At 51.7% G+C, this 21,276-nt stretch overlaps 1 protein-coding gene across 5 annotated transcripts in view; it reads right to left on the bottom strand.

Annotated features, from left to right (window-relative positions):
- Window positions 1-4,143: 4,143 nt before the first annotated feature.
- Window positions 4,144-21,276, bottom strand: part of LOC122455316 — a 34,961-nt gene continuing 17,828 nt past the window's right edge. For all 5 annotated transcript variants that reach the window (XM_043490353.1, XM_043490351.1, XM_043490350.1 and 2 more), the window contains 2 exons: window positions 19,176-19,251; window positions 4,144-18,854 (listed from right to left, as the gene is read on the bottom strand). In XM_043490353.1, the coding sequence (XP_043346288.1) occupies window positions 13,396-14,346 (951 nt within the window). In that variant the 5' untranslated portion in view covers window positions 14,347-18,854; window positions 19,176-19,251 and the 3' untranslated portion in view covers window positions 4,144-13,395. The remainder of the gene's footprint in view (window positions 18,855-19,175; window positions 19,252-21,276) is intronic.

Below are 21,276 nucleotides of genomic sequence, written 5' to 3'. Positions count from 1 at the left end.
ATGACTAAAGTGACTTAGCACACACACATACGGTTGCCACATAACATAGAGGGTGCCTAGGTCAACTTGAATTTAGGTAACAAGATGGTGGCCACCAGTGTGGATAAGAAGGGAAGATTACAGTCATCTGGGGGAAAATGGCAGCCCAGGGCATCTTCTGGATTACTGCTTCCTCTAAGAGTGGAGCTGGCAGTAGCCAAGAAATCTGGGGCATGAGTCGACCCCTCCTGGGAAGGAAGAAGGCCGTGATTTTCATCTCCCTCAGGGATTGCCTGCCTCCTCGCTATGAATCCATTTCACCAAGTGGTCACCACTCACTAAGCAGAAGTGGGGGCCCCCATCAGAGAACATTGCTCCAAGAAGGAGGAGGGAGGAGACTGACTGACGGGGGAAACTAAAGCCCCACGGGACAGGTGGAGGCAAACTAATTGAGCCTGGCTCCCTAGACCCCCAGGAGGGGCTCTTCCTGTCCCGTCACTCCATCCCGCCGAGCAGCCTCACTCCCTCTGGCCTGGTCTTCCAGCGTGGCGTCGGGGCTGGGATCCTGGAGCACGGGTACCATCACAGTCAATCTGCCCGAGGAGACAGGAGTTCTGGCGCCAAGTCCTCCTACTTCTGCTCTCTTGATGGGCATCTGTGGGCAATCCATTCAGCCTTCTGGACTCTTCCTGAATCTCAGTACAGTCAGAGGCAGCCTGTTGTCTGGAACATTTGACCTCCAGAGAGAGACGTCTGGTCTAAATGGACATCAAGTAACCAATCTTTCTCTCAGCCCCAGTGTTTCCATCTGTAAAATGGGAGCTGACTGGGAGACCACCATGGACCATCCGGGCCTGACCAAAGGGGAGCCCTCTACACTGAGACCACGGCAGCAACAGCACCTGGAATTTAGTCTTTTGCACTTGGGCAGGTGGGGACTGAATCAAATCCATCTCTTCTCCCAGAGTCTCAGCACAACGCCTAGCATACTCCAGAAAATCTTGAACAACTCGACAGTCTTCCTGGGAGGGGCTATATCATCATCTCTGACCTGCATTAAGTCTGGAGGCTCTGCCCCATGATCCAGAAGCTCCTGCCATTCGACTTTGAGCCTTGCTCCCTGCAGCTGATGATGTCACAGGGCAATTTCACATTTTTTTCACAAACATTATGAGCCCGCTGGCACACCCGTTTCACATTTGGCTTAAGAGATTGTTGTGGAAACTTCTAGGAAATCAGCAAGGAGTGATTCTAATAATTGCCTGTTCTTGGAAATCTCCTAAAATAACTTGGCCCAATGACAATGGGGGGTGGGGCAGTCCTCTAAGACAACATTTCTCCTCCATTCCAACCCAGGTCTCGAGTTCCAATTACTCATAAAAGAAGTTCTTGTGTGCACAGTTCCAGATTCGAATGAATTTCCAGGGAACATCACCAAAACGATGTTGGCATCATTAGGATGTGTTTTTCAAGAATGCTTGCTAGCTGCTCCCTTTTCCTGCAGACTCCAACTGCAGAAAATAAGTCAGTTTCTAGGATATATCATTGTAGCTATGTCTGAATGGCATAAATGATGATATCAGATTCTCAGAACCTCCCAGTCTACAGATTTCAAAGTCAGCACATGCAGAATAACACTCAGCATTCTCTCCCCGCAATGTTGACACTTTTCATCACTTCAACTGTGTCAACCCACAACGTTCTTAGGGTTTCTGAGCAAGGCAGTGTTTTTGGCCTAATTTCATTCATTGCCACCTCTCTCCACTTCAGTGGACAGACTTGGGTCAAGCCAGCGTCCTAGGGATCGCAGCAACCATCTGGGTGCCGGGGGCAGGGTCCCAGCTCAAAACATAGCGGCACATGCTGCCATCATCTCCCCGTGTTGTCTGGGGGCCTCCTCTGCTGTCCACGCCATCTTCACCACCCACGGCAATGGCCTGGTCCCCTCTCAGCCCCAACCTCAATAATAAGCTTCTGTTGCTGGAAATAGGCAATCAGATCTGACCAGCCCCAAGGTCCCGGCTTCACGCTGGACTGGCTAGGGGGCGTTTAGCAACTTCCCCCGGGAGAGGAGCTAAGTCAGGGAAACAAGCTTGGGTTACATTCCAGGGTCTGGCCAACTTGGCAGCCCCGTGGGTCAAGTCTGATGTGCAGCCAGCCGTGAGTCCAGCACGACTGAACAGCACTTTGCTGCACACTCAGGGGCGGGTTTCAGCAGCAGGGCCCACCCACGATCCATGACTTCTGCTGCCGGGCTCGTCCTCTCCTCTTCCTCCGGCCAGCAGGCCCTGCCGCACCTCTCTCCTTATGCATCTGGAACCCAGCTTCCTACGGGATGCAAAGGCTACCTCCGGCGCTGCGAGTGAGGAGTCTGCAGGCCACACACGGAGAGCAGAGTCCCTTCTGCCGCCTCCAGTCCAGTCAAACCTTGGCCACACCAAGTCCTGCCCAGGCAAGCCCACGGCCTCGAGATTTTCTCAGTTCCGCCCGTCTGAGCTTCATCGGAAGCTGGAGCTAGGGTCTCGATTCTGAAATATCAAGGTGGCCCCCATTCTGGATGCCCAAGGTTCACTGGAGGCCAGAGCTGGAGTCTCAGTGCTGGAACATAGAGGGGGGCCATTTGTCACGGACATCTGGAGTTCGTCAGAGGCTGGAGCTGGGGTCTCAGCTCTAGACATCACAGGGGCCCTCACTCTGGATGACCAAGGTTCATAGGAGGTCAGAGATGAGGTCTCAGCTCTGGAACATCAAAGAGGTCCCTCATCACGGACAGCTGAGCTTCATCGGAGGGTGGAGCTGGGAGTCTCAGCTCTGGAACATCAAGGGGACCCTTCCTTCTGGATGTGTGAGCTTCATCAGAGGGTGGAGCTGGGCTCTCAGCTCTGGAACATCAAGGGGACCTTTCCTTCTGGATGTGTGAGCTTCATCAGAGGGTGGAGCTGGGCTCTCAGCTCTGGAACATCAAGGGGACCTTCCTTCTGGATGTGTGAGCTTCATCAGGGGCTGGGACTCTGCCCACCGCAAGCAAGACTCTCCTGGACTCTCAGCTTTCCCTTGCCCGGGCATGGACTCATCTGGTGGGCACATTTAGAGGTGGTCTTCTACTCATCTCAGTGTTGCCTGGACTGTCCACATCCCCTTCAAGGACTGGGGTCAAGCCTTCTTGGCTGAGATACGGCCATGGTCCAGAGGTGGTCCTTTCTCTCTGCAAAGGGGCCACTCTCAGCCCCGTGCAATCATGGTTGGACTTGCCTGTAGGTCTCTTGAGGCACTTCCCTATGAGGAGGTGGTGGGGGAGGAGAAGAGGGAGAAACAGGGAAGGAGGAGGTGGCGGAGCTGGCGCTGACGGTGGCAGTGCTGGTGGTTTGGCGTTGACAGAGGCAGTGGCAGCGGTCAGCCGCTCTCTCCCACTGGGTGAGTATGCGGATCATCTGCTCCAGCGAAGCCAAGCGTGCTGCCCCCAGGATTCCTTGTGGACTCAGGTCCGAAGTTCCCTAGCACTTGTCCCCCTCTGTCCCCATTCGGCTCCAGCCATATACTGCTGGTCAACAGTCTGACCTTCCTGAGCTGAGCCACGGGGGTGCAGGGGGTGCTACCCTGCCAGAGGGCAGGGACTGCAACTCAGGAGCTACTTTTTCGGGCCCTTGAGACCTGCTCAGAAGCCAACTGGTGGGATGAATGTTGGCCCTGGGTCACAGCCCGGCTGGACCGCGTGGCAGTCCACTCACCACTGGTTTAAGCATGACGACCGTTCTAACCAGGTCCCCTGCCAGGGCCCTGGGGATGTGTGAGAAGTGGGAGGAAGACTCACAGCCCTGGAGCGGCACCTCGGGGGCTCCAGGGACCCGCACAGACTTCCTCCACCTCCTATCTGCATGCCTCTCTGGAAAGAAACCTAGCATCCTAAAACCATCAGAAGAAGGGGACCAGCCCAGGTTAGTTTATCCCAACATGCATCTGCCTCAGGAGCCCAGCAGGCCAGCTTTGTTTCCGGGCCTCTCATCGCCCCTGAGTGCCTGACGGGCAGGGGACAGGTGGCTTCCTGGGACCCGAGCTGGCTCCCCCACACCCCCCCATCACACGGCCCCAAGGTGATGGGAAGCCCCCAGCCAGACAGCATCCCGACATTCACCCCTCCTCAGATTAGTAGCACATCCATCGCTGTTTTTGTTAAGACAAGAAACACATTTATTGAGAGCACAATGGGCTGTGCCAAGCCCCGCCCCTGCCACCGGGGCAGGGTGCTTTCCGACCACGGCAGGAGCTCCTCACAACAGCCCTGTGAGGTAGGTGTCTGAGCCCATTTCTCAGATGTGCACCGCGAGGCCCGGCGCTCCCCCAAGTCTCAGGGTTCGTGAGGGGCGGGGAGGGGGTCCGGCCCGCATGTCTGACACTCAGATCAGTGAAGTCCATCAGTCAGAGGGCGGGGAGGCAGGGAGGACACACCCCTCCGCGCAGGGTGGGGGGCAACCCAGGTCCAGAGTCTTTTGGTCCAGCCTGTCCCGTGGGACCATGTGCAGGTGTCCCCTGTGGCTGTGGAGGTTGGGAGAGACACAGGCGCAGATGAAGGCCATCCGCTCCCGGGCTCACAGGCTGACAAGAGTTCTTATGCACACAGGCAGGCGGGAGGCGAGGGGCAGACACAGTTAGGAGGAGGGATGCTCGGGGCCTGGACCACACAGGGAGGGGAGCACCCAGCCACCAGCTCCTGCCCTCTACCTGGCACCCTTCACATCACCCCCTCCCTGGTCTCCTCCTCTAATTTCCAGAAGCATCACATGCTCCTGCACCAGTAACCCGATGGTTGTCACCTAACCAACTGAAACCTAGAACTCCTGGCCTTGGGAGAAACCACCCCAGCTCTCCCGTCCAAGCCATTGCCAATTAGACCGGGGCATTTTCTAAACTACCGACTTCCTCCCCCTCTGAAAGAGAGAGTGTCAGTCACTCAGTCATGTCCGACTCTTTGCAAACTCATGGGCTGTAGCCTGCCAGCTTCCTCTGTCCATGGGATTCTCCAGGCAAGAATACTGGAGTGGGTTGCCATGCCCTTCTCCAGGGGATCTTCCTGACCCAAGGATCAAGCCCGGGTCTCCTGCATTGCAGGCAGATTCTTTACCATCTGATCTGAGCCCCCCTGGGAACCTACTCCTCCTCTGGGGGTTTCTGAAAATTCTCCCTGATTCTGCCCACCTGGACCTTAATCCCCTCCTCTCTGAACCTTACATCTCTGTACAGAAGAGCAAAGCTTCCCGTCCCTCACTGCCTCCCCTGGGCTGGCTGGGTGCTCCCGTGACACCCTACACTCCGCCCAGCAGTTTCTGGGGCCACCATCGTTCCAGAAAGCACAGGGCTTCCATGATCAGGACCCTCAGGCTGCAGGGCGCTGTGGTCTACCCCAAACAGGAGGCCAAGTAACAAAGCACTGATTTTCATATAAACAACCTCCTCGAACCCGACGATAACCACGCCACGCAGACGTGACTATTTTCGGATTACAGGTGAACCCTCCAGGCCACACACATGTAGGCGCTTAGATAGCTACACATGTAGATAAGCACACATGTGGGTGCTTAGATAGCTTTGAACGTCAGACCTTGATTCTCAGGACCAGTGTACGGGGGCCCATCGAGACAGGTTCACCAGCACCCCCTGCGCAGACACTGTCATTATGTACCCATTCTGCAGAGAGGGGAGCCAGGCTCGGGGTGGTTCAGGTACCCCTCAAGGCCACTGCACTGGCAAATGCTGTTGCCACAACCAGAGCTCCAGTGAGTAAGATCCCCACCCCACCCCCCAAGACCCAGCTTGGGGAGACGGGAGAGAGTGAAAGAAAGGAATCAAGGTCTGGGGTCCAATCCCCCCTTGTTTGCTGAGGACCAGGCAGCATCTCAGACCAGGCATGTACCTTACAGGCGAAGGCGGATGGTCACCAATGGCGAGGATAAAGACTTCTCAGGTCAAAGACCTCCCCTCCCCAAGAGCGAGGGCTCCTGAGACCCAGAGCGGGCAAGGGCGTGGCCAGAACACCTCTGCCACTGGGGAACTGCCAAACACCACATTAGCAACATCGCCTGGACCACCTACTGCGAAACCCAAGGAACCAAATTCAATACCCGGTGATAAAATATAGTGGGAAAGAATATGAAAACAGAATATATATGTAACACCAAGTCACGTCGCTGTACAGAAGAAAATAACATAATATTGTGTGTCAACCACATGTCAACAGAACTTTTAAAAAGTCACTTGGACCACAACACAGAGGAGTACATTTTTTAGCCCGAATAAAGTTTTATTCTAGATATAAACATTTCCAGAAACAGTCAGAAGACAGCTATTTGCATCCAGAAGGTTCCCCAGGGCGAGCCCCCACTGCAGACAGAGACCTTCAGGGTCTGCCCTGAAGAGTCTTTGCCAAGAAAACACCCTCTTTCCTCTTACAGACATGCATGCAGAGTCAATGTGTCCATCAGCCAACAGTCAGTTCAGTTTTTCACATCCACTAAAACCCCGCTTGCCCATCAGTGAGCATCTATTAGGCGCCTACTACACAGGCAGCAGGGCCATCAGGGTCAGAGAAGCCTAAGTCTCGGAGTCAGGGACGGGGTCTGAGAACTCTGACCCTAATTTGAAACCCTAATCCTCACTGAGAACCCTGACCCTGACCCGAAACCCTAACCCTCACTGAGCCTCAGCTTCCTCCCCACCCTCTGGAGATGGGGACCCAGGCCTGCCCTGCTCAGGAGGATGAGGCCCTGAAAACACTCCTCACCCCGGGCACACAGGCCCGAGGACCATCTTGGAGCAGACACCTACACACAGACTCACAGTCCCCTGGGAGGAGGGCCCTATCCACCTGTCTCTACCTGCAGATCCCCTTGGGAGCTTCAGAAAAGTTCTCAAGGACACAGGGTGGTGGCCACGTGTGGACACAGCCCACTGAGGCTCTGACAGCCAGAGGCCAAATGAGGGGGCCTGGGAGGCTTCTACAGTGGGGGGAGGGACCAGAGGAGACCCCCGACTCCAGCCCACCTGGAATGGAATCTGGGGGTGTTCAGCAGAATGCTGCTGTCCACACACGTAAGACAAGGCCCAGGAAAGGAATTCTGCACACTCGTGGAGACCCCTGGATCCACGATGACCCCAAGGGGATGTCTCCTGAGAAGGAAGTTTCCAGGTCCTGCTGAAGGTCCAGGGGGGCAGTGCTAGGCATGTGGTGGGGACAGGGACACACTGGGGTACATCTGGGCTGGCAGAGACCACCATGGAACCAGGAGGGTTTGCTTTGACTGAGTTGAGAGAGCACCCTCTGGCTTTCATGGAAGACTGTTCAATCCTGGGCTCCGACACAACTCGCTCATCTGTAAAATGGGCCCACATGCCAATCAAGCAGAAGCCTTTCCCCTAAAGGGCAGAAGAGGGCGTTTTAGTCCCTAAGATGTTACCTAGAAACCCCTCCTTGGGCTCTCTCTAAACTCTCCTTGCTCCTCCCCACTAACAAATACCCTCGGGGGACTCACAGAAGTCCCTCCACAGACCTGGCAGGAACAGTCACCTGTGACAAACAGCCACCCAGGGTGGGGTGGGGGGGGGAGAGGGAAGGAGCCTCCAAGGAAGGAGAGAAGCCATCACTCATTAACTGAACCAATATTTACTCTGAACCTGCATCACTAAACACTCTCAGGCCACTTGACCTCTGTCTCACACGTCCCAGTGACTGTCGGAAATAAAATCTTATTATAAGGTCAAGGCCAACTTTTTATTCATTTAGAACCAGCAAAAGCTTCCCTGTTCCCTTCCAGATATCCCCCAACACATGATCACTTTCAGTGACGGCCAGCATTTAATGAATTTAAATTTAAAGTTCACCCAACCCTGAGCTCTCACAACAACCCAGGAGGTAAGCTTTCTGGTGACCCACGGCTTAGAAAAAAGGAGACCGACGGTCAGAGAGGAGAAGTGCCTTGACCGACACCGCACAGTTAAAGTTACACGTTAGCCAGATTCTCATTTCTAACACAAACATCAACTCATTCATCGGACAGCGAAAGTTCCACCAAGTGACATCTGAAACCAGAGTCTGGTTTTCGAACAACAAATATCATACAGAGGTCCGTAAGATACAGTAACCGGTAAAAGGTTCATCAGGGGCGGAGGACAATCTCTGAGTCAAGGCTATAAACAATCGCTGCTTACACTGGGTTACAGTTGTGTTATTTGACCATCTACTCATCCATCCTTCCGACAGAACTGGAAGGCGACCCCTACCACTGGCCTGGTACTGTGTTAGGCACCCAGGCTGCTGACATTTGAGCCCAAATGTTGAGAACGGGCAGAGGGGACATTGGGCGCTGGGGGATGGGGGGGGGTGGGGGTAGTGTCTTTGACAATGGTGCCTAATATTTCTGGGGGGAGGATACGTCTGGGAGGGGTCTCTTGTGGAAGGTAAGTGCCGCCCACAGGCCAGACACAGTGGTAGGCAAGACACAACCTATTCCAGAGGTGGGTGTGAACGCGTACCCCAGGGGTCCAGGGCATTGCCCAGAGTGATCCCCATTCCCCAGCCTAACCCTAACCCCAAAATTACTCCTACCTACCTTTCAAATGCCATACAAATGCAGCATTCGATCTCATGATACCCACTGTGAGCTTGCTAGAAAGATTCCCCACGGAGCTGCCCGAATCAGGCTGTGCCTCCTGGCCTGTCACCCCCCCACCCGCCACCTACTCCCGGGGGCACGCGCACCACCCTACAGGATCACAGTTCAAAACCCTGGTTACAGCAGATCCTCACAACAGCCCTGCGAGGTGGGTGCCACGCTCTGCCCAGAGGACAGACTCGGCCGTGCCCGTGAGTTTAAACCACACGCTTGTCCAGCTCCAGGGTCCTGGCTTTGTCCACTATACCCGCTGTCCAAGGCAGTAAGTCAAATGCAGAATCCCCAGGAGAGCCCCAAGATCTAAGGTAGGAAGCCCCGCCTGGCTGGGAACCTGGATGGATGCTCACGGATGCATCCCGGGTTTGCCAAGCGCCGGGCGGCCCGGATGCCCTGTTGTGCCAATAGATTGTTCTGTGCGGGCCTCACGGGGGGGCATGACCCTCACCATCCAAACCAGCAATTTTCTCTAAATAGAGCCCAGAATGAACCAATCTCCAAGGGACAGGAAGGACTCTGAAACTCGCCCTTTGTGCAAGATGAGGGTGTCCTAATGACTCGAAATCCCGCTCACGGCCAGAATCAGCTGTTTGTTTCAGACCACCCCCCCCCGGCCCCGCACCCACTCCAGCTATCATTCTGGCCTCTTGAGACTCTGGGCTATGATTTCTGAGCACCCAGGGAACACAGCTTGCTGATTACTAATCAACCCAGTTTGCGGAGGAACGAACTTGGAGAGGGCAATCAAAATTTCGACAGAACTCTGGCCGAGGGGTGGGCATGCCGAATCAAGGATCCCGCCTTGTGACTGGCCCCCAGCAAACACGCTCATCTTCTCTTTCAAGAGGGGGTGTTGGAATGCAACCTTGTGACCCAGCTCTAGTATAGCACCAGCTGACCTTTTCGACTGTTTGCGGGCTGGGAGTGGAGTGAATGAAGGGATGAAAGTATGAGTTATAACCGCTGTCATCTGGTAGAGGAAGGGGAGAGGCTGAGGGGAAAGCTCACGGCAGGGTCCATGCACCAGGCAAGGTGGCCTGGGGGGGGACATCTCCACTCACGGGTGGGGAGCGGGGGCCACCCTGGGCCCCCGGGCCCTGGATCCCTCACAGGGTGTGATGCATGGGAACGCGCCATGGAGAAGGAAGCCGTGTGGGTGACGGTGGCGGATGACATCCAGCTGGGACATGCTCACAGCAGTGACCCCGGAGGAAGAAGCCACAAGTAAGGGCGTTCACTTCATAACCACAGCCCATGGCGCTACACAGCCTGCCCACAAGGAAAAGGTTTGCTTTCAGGAAAGGGAAAGGCCAAAGCACCAGGTCAAGAGGCCAAATGCAATGGATGGACAGATGGGTGGATGGATGGATGGATGGATGGATGGATGGATGGATCCAAGTAATGTTGGGAATCGTCACTGGCCTCCCAAACATGTGGGTGAGAAATTCTGACACAGGCAAACAGTGCTCAGTGCTATAGTAGATGGTCTGTGGGAAGACACGGCCCTTGGCTGCAAGCCAAGGGTGTTCTGTAAGCAGGGGCGAGGCCTTCTTGGGTTATGTGCCCTTCCCGAATGGCCGTGACGACCTCTGAGACCTGGCTACCCCTGGGGTGGACCATGAGGGAAGCCCAAGGAGACACTGGGGGCCATTCTACTCCTTGGCTCGTGGAATTGAGTTGCCCCATTTCTGAAGGCAGATTCACTATCTGACCTGATCTGACGATACTTAATTAAATCCCAAAGACCACCATGGAGGCCAATGGGACATTGGCTCACACATCAGGGGGCACTAGGAACATGAAGGGCAGCAGATTGCCTCAGCTGATTGCCCTGAGAGGTGGCAAGTAGTGATCCAAGGGACTGTCTTCCTCAAAGTGAAATGGGGGCGGAGGCGGGGGGCAGGAAGGCCACCACTTAACTATTCAAGATGGCGGCACAGTTGTCTAGACCTTGGAGGGTCAAAAAGATTCCTGCATCACAAGAGTTACAGAGGGTGAGTTGAGAGTTTATAAATCATAAATGCACAAACCCACCCAGGAGAAGCAGCCTTAAACGTCACTGGCCTGCCAAAGGGAGGATATCATCCCAATGCCCATCTCCCAGGAAGAGTCAAAGAGACCTGAAGGGTCATCTAGGCCAACCCCACTCCTACTGACTGAATCTCCTTAAAGCTACCCTCATCAAATATCTGCCTGTCCTGTCCCTTGAATGACTCCAGTGATGAAGGGCTCACTACACCCCAAGGACCCTCATTCCATCCTTGGCCAGTCTCATCACAAAGCCATGACCCAACGGACTTGGACAAACAGTTCACAGAAGATGCAATTTTTTTTAACAAACACATTAAAATGTTCAACCATCATTAGTCATCAAAGCAGTGCAAGTTAAAATGACAGAAAAAACACTTTTTAACAGAGATAAATTAGCAACATCTTAACAAAATGCTAATACATCGCTGGACATCATAAAATGCTACAAGCCTTCTGAAATTAGTAGTCATACAAAAACTCCTGGCCTTTCCTCAAGAAACTCAACACCAGAAAATTCATCTGTTCATTCACCACTCCATTTATTCATCCAGTCTCCCATCCTCTCCTCCAACAGCCAACCAGGCACTCACTCACATCTTCATCCACCCTTCTATCCACTCATCTAACATTTAGTATCTACAACATTTCAGGCATTAGAGATACAAAGATCAATGCAACAAGCTCCTTGCCCTCAAGGGTTCACAGCCTAGCAGGAGAAATTGATATACCACAAAGCAAAGATCATTTCTCGGTGTGGGAAAATAATTCATAAGAATGAAAAAAAAGTGGGTGTGCTAAGTTATTAGCTGTGGCATAATTTGTAACATTAAAAAAGATGAATTATGCATAGCAAGAGTAATAATAGCAGGTTGATGTGGTGAATGACTGACATAGCCGCTCAATGAGACACAAGGCAGCCAGTGAGGTGATGAAGTATATGGAAGAAAGAAAAATGTTGACAGCAGAATATTAAATGGAAAAGGTGGGATGCAAAAAAAAAAAAAAATGTGTACATGGTGAAGAATAGCAATTGGGTTTAAAAAATGGATGCTCATTTTACAAAATTAGATGTCCATTAAAAAAATAGTGTGCTTATAAACAGAATCTGAAGGAGAGAAATAAAGATGAGTGATATGTCAAGTGATGGGTGATCTGTTCCACGTCATGTGCTATCCACACCATTTACAGTAAGATCACAACAGGGCCTTTGGCCCATCAACCCCAGAGACCCAGCCTCCGCCCTCCACCCTCTGGCAGGCCAGCCCCAAGGCCAACCTCCCTGAGTTGGGAGTCATACAGAAATCCTAGGAGACTTGTAGCTCCTGGTGCCATCAAGGGAAGGATTTGTGCAAGGGGTGCATGCAAAGGTCAAAGTCAACAGACAAAACTTGTCTTTCTTTGAAAAAGAAGAAGGAAAGAGAAGAAGCACGCACTTGAGCCAGGCCATGATCAGAGAGGAGCGCTGAGACCCAACCTTGGACCTCGTGGGTCGGGCACGGACAGAACCAGACGGGGGCCCAAGTGGAACTTCCACCCCCGGCTTCTGCAGCCCTCGGAGCCCTGAGCTGAAACCCAGCGTCCCAGAACTGGAGACCTTCAGAAAGCCTGACCCAGTGACCCTCAGACCCCCAGCATTCCTAAAAGGACAGAACTCATCCAATCCCAACGCACCCTCCCCCTGGGACATTCCCCCACCTGCCTATTTCCACCCACGTGACCTCTGAACAGCCCCTTGGTCCTGGGAGAAGGCCCCCCTCCCTAGGGGTCTGCTTCTGTCCCTCCCCATCTCCTCTGTGAACTGGGCTGTGACCCCCTCCCATTCTACACCTAACACCTTCTCCATCTTCTCGACCCTCAGCTGCCTTTTAAAACCACCACACAGGGGTTCTTCAAAAAGACCCTCCCAGGCTCTTCCTGCCCCAAGCCCCTCCGACCCCCACTCCGGCCACACAATGACACCTGGGCTGGTTGGGGGGCTCTTCGGGGACCCTTCTCTGAGTAGCTGTCTTTGGGGTTAATAAGTATGCCCCCCCACCCCAGGCTTCAGGCAGAACCCAGGGCCCCCTAGATTCCAAAAGAGAAGAGAGCACGGTCCTGAAGCCCCAGTGCCATCTCAGGCCCAGGAAGCCCTGCTCACGTGGCCCGGACACGCGGCACTGGAGGCAGGGAAGGGTAGCTCCTGACACGTGAGTCCGCGTCCACTCAGGGCCCGTGCTAAGAGTGCAGAGGTTGGTCCTGGGCCCCTGGCTCCCTCCCTGGACCCTGTCTGTAGCTGTGACTCCTGCTTCTCTGCCTCCCTGCCACCCGACATCCGAGCACGCCTGGGGCATTGCTGGCCTGGACCAGCGACCACCCCCTGTCCCCACCCAGGACCCAAAGTCACTCCTAGGTGGGTAACCTGCCCCTCAGCCCCGCCTCCACCAGACTCCTCCCCGCCCCCCGCCCGGAGGCTCCTCTGTGCTCCCAGCCACGAATCCTGGGTCCAGCCAAGTGGGCTCCTCACGGTCAGGGCACTGGTTAGGAATCCAATTTTATTTTATTTTTTTGTAATGTCCCAGACTGGAATCGATCAGTCAAGAGGGACTTTGATCCTTGGATTGATAGACAGACACGGGCACACCACACACAGGTGCACAAATCCTACCAATACAGAGAAAAAGAGACTATACAGAACCAGGGAGTCCCTGGGGATAGAAATTATCAGTACAAACAGCCCCAACGAGGGTCAGGGTGGGGGCGGGAGGAGAGAAGACACGTTCAACAACACACCATGCAAAGGCCATTTTTTTTTTTGCCGAAATACAGAGAGTACATCGCAAAACAATTGAGAAGGTAGCAAGGCCTTGAAACGGGCTCCAGGGATGCCAAGGGGAAGGGGGCAGGGTCCTGGGACCACTTCTGCCAACCCCGGGCTGAGATGCACCTGCCCCAGGACACCCCGAGTTGGGAAGGGACAGCAGCCCACCCACGGAAGACCCAGCTGGAGGGCTCCCGGACATGTTTCAGAAAGCTGCGGGAACAAGGTTTCTGTGATGAGGCCCTGCCGGCCCCCTTCCCGCCCGCCTCTCCACTGCACAGGTCCTGGAGGTGAGGGGGCCCCCACACCCCGTCCCAGGACAGCGCAGCGGGCCCTGGAGGCTAGGGGCACCCCTCCCAGGACAAGGCACCACCCAGGGCCCCTTGCTCCCCGACCCTCTGCTGCCCCCTGGCGGGAAAAGCCTCCCTCGCAGGTGACCCTCGCCCAGGGAGGGGCCAGGACACCCACCTGGCCCAACACCCCTTGTTCCCGCAAGCTTCTGCAGGCTCCCGGGCCCGAGCCCTTCTGCCTCTCCCGGGCTCTAGATGGGGCACTGCCAACAGGCAGGGCAGCATTTGCCCCCACGATCCACCCAAGCGGGGAGCCGGTGCCATTCCACGTCACACATGGGGAAAACGGAATGAGAGCGATGAGGTGAGATGGCCCCCACAGCCAGGATGTGACGGTGGTGCTCCAGGCAAGGGTCCCCCTGAGCCAGCCCCTCCCGCCAGGGAAGTGCACGTCACAAGCACACCGCATGCCAAGGGCCACCCACTCCACCCAGCTGGCGGGACCCGGGGCCCCAGTCAGGAAGCCCTCCCTCCCTCGCTTCCATCTCCCATCTTCCTTTGCCTTCTCTCCTCTCTTCCTTCCATGCATCCATTTCTTCCATTCATTCACTCATCCACTTAGATTTGATGCCTTTACCTACTGACTTCAACAGCATGACTTTAATCACAGCCCTTGGTTCATGAAGGTCTCCCTTCTCCTATTTATTTGTTTATACATTATTTCCATTCCTGCTTTCTTACTTCTCTCACGCTTCCTTTCATTCCTTCATTCTTACAAACTCAGGTGAAGAAGGATGAGTCAGGATCCCACATGCAACACCCCTGGTCCAAGCAACACCATCTCATTCATTCATTCATGCAGTCTCACATTTGCCCTTCCTTTCATTCTTATCCTGGCTTATCCCGGGAAATCATTATAGCGGTCAAAACTCCACGTGCAAAATAACCATCATCGGCCTATGTGCTTACTTGCCTTTGCAATCTTTCTTCCTCGCCATTAGTCACCTTTTACATTTTGCTATTTATTCTTTTATTTATGGACCTCCATTGCCTATATTTTATGATATAAAGATAATAAAAGGCTGGAGGTGCAGCCTTGTCTTGGGGCTGGGTATTTGCTCTATTTTTCATTTATTCTCGGAAAGGTGTAATGCGTTTACCTATTGAAGGAGTAGTATGTAAACTAATTATCATTCCTGTTCAGACAACCTCTCTTAACGAACCATGTATCACTTTGGTGGTTGGTTTACCATCTTTCCTTTCTCCTTTTTTCTTTTTTTTTGCTTCTTTTTAAATCTCTCCATCCTCCTTTGCCCCAGAAAAGGGGACTGGATGACCTTATCCATCATTAGGATTGATGACCATCTACCCCTAATTCTAACAGACCCTTCTCTCGGACACACCCACATCTTCACTAACTTTCTATTGGGTCCCCCACCTTTCTCTTTCACTTAAGTTTCATTTCTCCTCGTTTCTTTCTCTGCTTCTCTTTTACTCTTAGGAACCTCAGGTGTCCGGAATGAGATGAGTGACAATCCCATGGGCCGCCTCAGGCATCTCCATTACTAATTCAGTCATTCATGGGTCCATTCATTCTTTCTGTCACTCTTCTATTTCAATATTTATTCTTTTATTTATGGACCTCAGGTGCACAGAATTGGATTAACCATCATCTGTAGTTCCTGGTGCCTTCTCGGCATCAGTCCATGTAGGGCCCCTTTGGTTCATTAATTCCTTGTACTGGTGATTTGCGGGAGGACTTATTTAACTCTCTCAGGAGCCCAGTTTTGAATCACTCATAATTCCTGCTGCATGGCGCCTTCTCTTTTTTTTTTTGTTCTAGCATGGCCCTCTCTCTTGTAATTTATGTACATATTTATTTATTCATTCAATATGTTTTTATTGCTAATATCCATCTTGTCATAATTGTCTATTCCTCTCCTCCTTCCTCACTGGCTCTTTGGGCATTCTTTTATTCTCAAGAGCCTCAAGTGCAGAGGCAAATTCATCAAAGTCCCCTTCCTCATTCATTCATTCACACAGCCATCCCCTTATTTATTCTTTCTTTCTGATGAACTTCAGCTTTTACTAGTTTTTTTATTTAATGAATAATATGTTTATTAAGTACTTATCCAGGAAGTGCCTTTTTTCCTCCATCCATCTATTTTCATTTCTTCTCCCATCTTTCTTTCTCCCAGTCTCTCCTTCAATTTTTCAAACTCCTTTCCTTGCCTTCTCATGGAATGCGTGCATTTATTCCTTCAGGCTTTTATTTATGCTATTGTTCTTTTTACTATTTATCAACTTTGGGGCCAGAGATCTGAATGAATGTGGATGATCTGTGCTAAACCAGTCCCCTCTCACAGACTTCACTGACATACTTATTATCTTTTTTTACCTCTTTATAAAAACTTTTTATTTTTTTTTCTCCCATCTTAATTAATTGTTCTCTTCTACCAGTCTTTCAGGCTTTTTTCTTACTGCCTTTCTTTCTTTTGGAGATTGGGCACCAGGAAGTGGATGAATCCTAACACCCCTCGCAACATCAGCCTCACTGGTCACTGCAAATTTTTGTTCTCATTCATTCATGCCTTCATGCACCCATTCAGGCTTCCTTTCTCTTTGGTAATTGTTTTTACACTTCTAGATGGCAGGGTACCTAATTGGATACATGATAATCTACAAGCAATGGGTCCTCCCCTCCCTGGCCTCTTGGAGGTCCTCCCTTAGGTATTTCAGCTTTGACCTGCCTGCCGGTTGGGTGGGTGGTGGCCCATCTCAGAAGCCCAGATGTGAATTCATCCATGTGCATGGTTCACACCCCCTCCCATTCTTATTCCTAGAGCAACTTTCTCTTATATAAGCATTTATCTACCTATTAATATATTCCTTTTTCTTTTTGCATTTCTAATCGGACTTCTGACTTATCATTTCTTTCCCATTTTCAGTTTCACTGTTTCTCTCTTTAACTCTCTCTTTCTTGCATTCTCTGAAGCTCAGGTGCCACGACCTGATGGAGCCTAGTGTCACCTGCAAACAGCATGCCCAGGCCCTTCAGCTCTGCCTCTCTGTCATTCATTCCTTCTTGCTTTCCTTCCTTCACTCATTCACACCATTCTTCCTGTTTTTTTTTTTTTTTATTAGGTATTTACTCCTCTATTAACGGAGTGCGTGTTCAGCTTTTGACCCATTTTGATCCACAGTTTGGATTCCTAGCCTCACCTTCTTCCAAGGATCTACCCATTTATCACCTTTTTTATTCTTTCTTTCATTGTGACTTTCTACATCTCCTCCTTTCTCACTTTTTCTCACTTGCCTTCTTTAATTTTCCTGGAGCTTTGGTGTGACCACAGCCTCTCCCCCACCTCACTCCATGCCATCTTTGTCTCTTTAGATGCTCGCTCACTTGTTTATTGAGATACTTATTATTTTTTGATAGTCCTGTGGCTTTCAGGGTCAGACTAACCACAACCCTCGATTCGTGACCGTCTATTACTCAACTCCTACACTAGCCTTCTTTCCTATGTTTATCTATTCACCCACTGATGTCTTTCTGGACTTCACACCCGTTACTTTTTCTTCCACATTACTAGATTTTTATTTAGATATTTCATTCTCTTTTTTAATCCTTTCATGGAACAGACCTCAGTTTGCAGGACTGGATGACCCAAAACCCTTTCTGCCCTGCTCCCTTCTGGATCCAGGTATGTCCACTACTCATCCTTCCCTTCATTTTTTTTCTTTTTTTTTTTACTTTCTTTCACTTCAGTATTTACTTATGTGTGCCCAGAATTAGAAAACTTTGAGTTAAAGTTAAATCTCATCTCTGGTCCCCTGGGTCATTTTTCATTTTTAACTATCCTTTGAGCTCTTCCTCTTGTGTTTTCTCTTTTTTTCCTACTGCCAAGAGCATGTATTTGGATTAATCCTAATGCTTGGCTTATAATAACCTGACAGAGCCCTCCTTATGGTGAGTATTTTAAAAGTTACCTTCCCTATTTTTTAGGTATTAATTTGCGTCTTTCCATTGTCCTTGCCGCTGTCGATCCCTGGTGCTCTGTCTCATCTTTTCCCTTTGATGGGCCTCACCATCCCAGCCTCACCCCTGGTTTACATATCCAGACTCCTTATTCTTTCTTTCTGTCATGTCGGTTTTTCTTCCTTTATGGACAAACTATAGGTGCTATGTATTTGAATTGTTCGTGTGCCTTAGTCCAGGGTAACCTGATACTGGTTTCTTCATGGCCCTATTTACGTACTTTACATGGCCCTATTTACATACTAAGAAGACTCCATGCTTCATCGACTTATTTATTGATCTCCTATGTATCCAACTGGATCTCATTCAGGGTACACTTCTTTACACTATTTATTTGTTTATTCATTCTTTCATGCCTGCATTCATTTTTTCATCCACTCGCTTCTTTGGATCAGGTAACAGAGCCCAGCAAAATGATTTCCCAACCAGAACAATGGGACATTCACAGTATCTCTGACCTCCCACCCCCCTCTCACCCAACTGACCACCAAAGTGCACACAACCCACAGTCCTTGACACATAAGCATGGCAGATGCAGGCACAGGCAGAATACGTTAGTGCAGCCAGACCCCCACCCCGGGGCTCACACCCTGCACGGACAGGGGTCGGACTCCCCAGGCCCGTAGGTGGAGCAGGCGCTTCCCTTGGAATGGTCATCCCTATGAGAAACCTGTTTCAAGACCCAAGAATACACAGAGACATACATGGTATATACAATCTCCCTGGTGGGAGCCGACGGACACAGAGTTCATCTGAAAGCAGACGGCTTAGTCTATGTTCACACACACAAAAATGTATTTTGGCCTTTCAAGGCAAATAAAAAAGGAACTACCCATCACTATTGCTAAGCGTCCCAGTCCCAAACAATAAAAAGCTTGAAGAGGTTTGGCCGGAAGCTTTGAAGACAGAAAATCTGTCCATTCGAACATTTCAAGGTGGGAGGCGAGCGAAGATTATTGGAGCTCGGAGACGGTTTCAGAGGCTGGTGCCACTGCCCGCGTTTTCTCCTTGGCCCGTCGAAGGGCCCCCCAGCTAGGCCACTTCCATCCTAGTTTGCCCTGCCACACAAGAGCCAGAGTGAGGCTCGGTCGTGAAAGGGCCACCCACTTCCTTTGTGAAAGAGGAGGAATTCTGTGGGGGTCCGGCACTTGAGGCCACCTGTAGAACCCCTTTGCCACAGAGATGCCGTGAGGGTGGGGGTGCGCCTCTGAACGCGAGCCCCCGAAGTCCACACTCAGCTTGGCTCCCTGGGCACCCCTTCCCTGGGTGGGGACCCCTGACCAGTGCTCACCCATCCCTCCCCATGAGGCTGTCGGGGCAGCAGCCTGCCTCCCTTGGTGACCAGCCTCAGATGTGGCCCCCACACCCCAGCAACTTACGATTATGGAGCTAGAGGGTGCTGGGGTGGCGGGTTCGAGGTCCTGGACCGCGGAGGATTCCAGATGATGGCTTCGGCTGGAACGAGAAAGCACTGGGTCACTCAAAGAGAATCTCACCCAACAGAAGCAGAGATGCCCCAACTTCAAGGGTGGACCTGATGAAAGCAAGCCTTTCTCTTTTCTTTACACTCACTCACGAGCGCGCTCAGCTGCCAAGCTCCCCCTTTCCCAGCCCCAGGTGTCTTTGGAGCTGACGGGGGTTGGTGTGGCCACATGGACACACTCAAGGGCTGCATAGAAGCCTTTCTGGAAGTGCATTCCACCAGGAAGAAGGGCGCTGCGGGGCACAGCCGAGCCAGGGTTAGCGTGTGCGTGGTAGCGTGTGCGTGATGGGGGGCGAGGTCAGTGGGCCCTGGCTGAGACTAGGGAAGTGTGCTGTGGACCACGCCAGGGTTGTGGGGTCCTGAATGAGCAGCATGTCCTAAAACCTTGAGATCGAAGATGAAGGACAGGGCTGCCTGGACAGACGGCTTCACCTGAACAATTCCCTACAAGTTTTCACCAGTCCCATATAAAAAGCCCTGACCAGGCATGTCAAATCTTTGACATCAAGTATTTGCCTTCAAGTTTAAAAAGAATGAGCTGAACAGTGATAGACACATGTCATTATACATCTGTCAAAACCCACAGACTATAGGATACAAAGAACAATGGAAACCATGAATTTCACTTAACAGCTACATCATCAAGGTCAGCTCATCAATGGCAACTAGTGCACCACGCTGGTGCCAGATGTTAACCTCGGGGGAAATGGGGTGGGGGGGGGGCAGGTGACACTTATGCACTCTATTTCCCACTTACTTTTTCCATAAATCTAAAACTGCTCAGAAAAAAAAGGTTAGTCATTTTTAAAAAATATTTTAAGGGAGTTGATGTTGAACATACACCCAGGGGGCTCTGGTAGGTAAGTGTGGCCAACAGGCGGTCTGTGATGAGTGAGGGAGGTGTGGTGTGTTTCTTTTAATTTTTTATTTTATACTGAAGCATAGTTGATGTTTACCATGTTGTATTACTTTCAAGTGTACACCAAAGTGACTCAGTGATGCAAATACATGTATCTATTCTTTTCCAGATTCTTTTCCATGATAGGTTATCACAGGGTATTGAATAGAGTTCTCTCGTGCTATATAGGAGGTCCCTGTTAATTCTTTGATCTGATGACTGAGGTTTGATTGGCACTGTAAGGGGAGGGGGGAGCCAAGCTGAGGCAAGAATGAGAAATAAAAACTTGAGAAAAGGAAGAAAGAACAAGGAGAGTCCAGTAGCCCTCCAAGGAAGCCTGAGGAAGGAAGAGGTCCTCTCCAAGCCCCCTGCCCTGACTTAAGCCATTTGGGTACTTCAACCCCCATGCCCATGCTTCACCCACTGGGGTGCCCAAGACTTGGCCAGGGCCCCAGGGGGCTCACCTCTTGCTTCCAAGCCTCCTAAGAATTCCTGCCCTGACCCTGAGCTTCCCAAACACTCTATTCCCCTAACTGGTTGATTTTATAAGCAAGAAACAGGAAGTCTTTTTTAAAAACCAGAGTTAATCAAGCAGTCATCAGCCCATGGGTGACCAGGGTAGACTGGTAACCTAAGGGCACTCTGGGTGCCATACTGTGGCTCCCCCAACGCCGGAAGAGTTTCCAGCCCTTCCTCAGAGACCCATGAGAACCCAGCGGTGACCCTGTCATCATCACCACAGTCCTAAGGGCACGACTGGGCTCCAGACCCAGAACACATGGCAAGACCACAGCCAGCGCCCCTTCCCACAGGACAAAGAGGCAGGAAAGGGCTTTGCTATGTCTTTCCAGCATGGTTCTCTTTGGTGTCTTTTAACAGGACCAGGGAAATCAGAAGCAGCTCAGGGCATCTGGGTTTTTTTCCTGCTTCTGTCCCCAGGGACCCCGGGAGCCCTCAGAGTTTCCTGGTTGTTCATAATTAACTTTCGAGCAGACCCCCAGGCTGCAACTGAAGACACTGCCCCAGCAAAGTCATGCCTTGGATTCTGAGCTCCGCGTGTCTCAGCCCTGCGACCGCGGTGATGGATTAGCACTGTGGT

This window comes from Cervus canadensis, chromosome 17 (genome assembly GCF_019320065.1).
Source record: "Cervus canadensis isolate Bull #8, Minnesota chromosome 17, ASM1932006v1, whole genome shotgun sequence".
In the NCBI taxonomy this organism is placed as follows: Eukaryota; Metazoa; Chordata; class Mammalia; order Artiodactyla; family Cervidae; genus Cervus; species Cervus canadensis.
The sequence above is the reverse complement of the archived record's forward strand: the minus strand, read 5'-3'. Positions and strand labels throughout refer to the sequence as shown.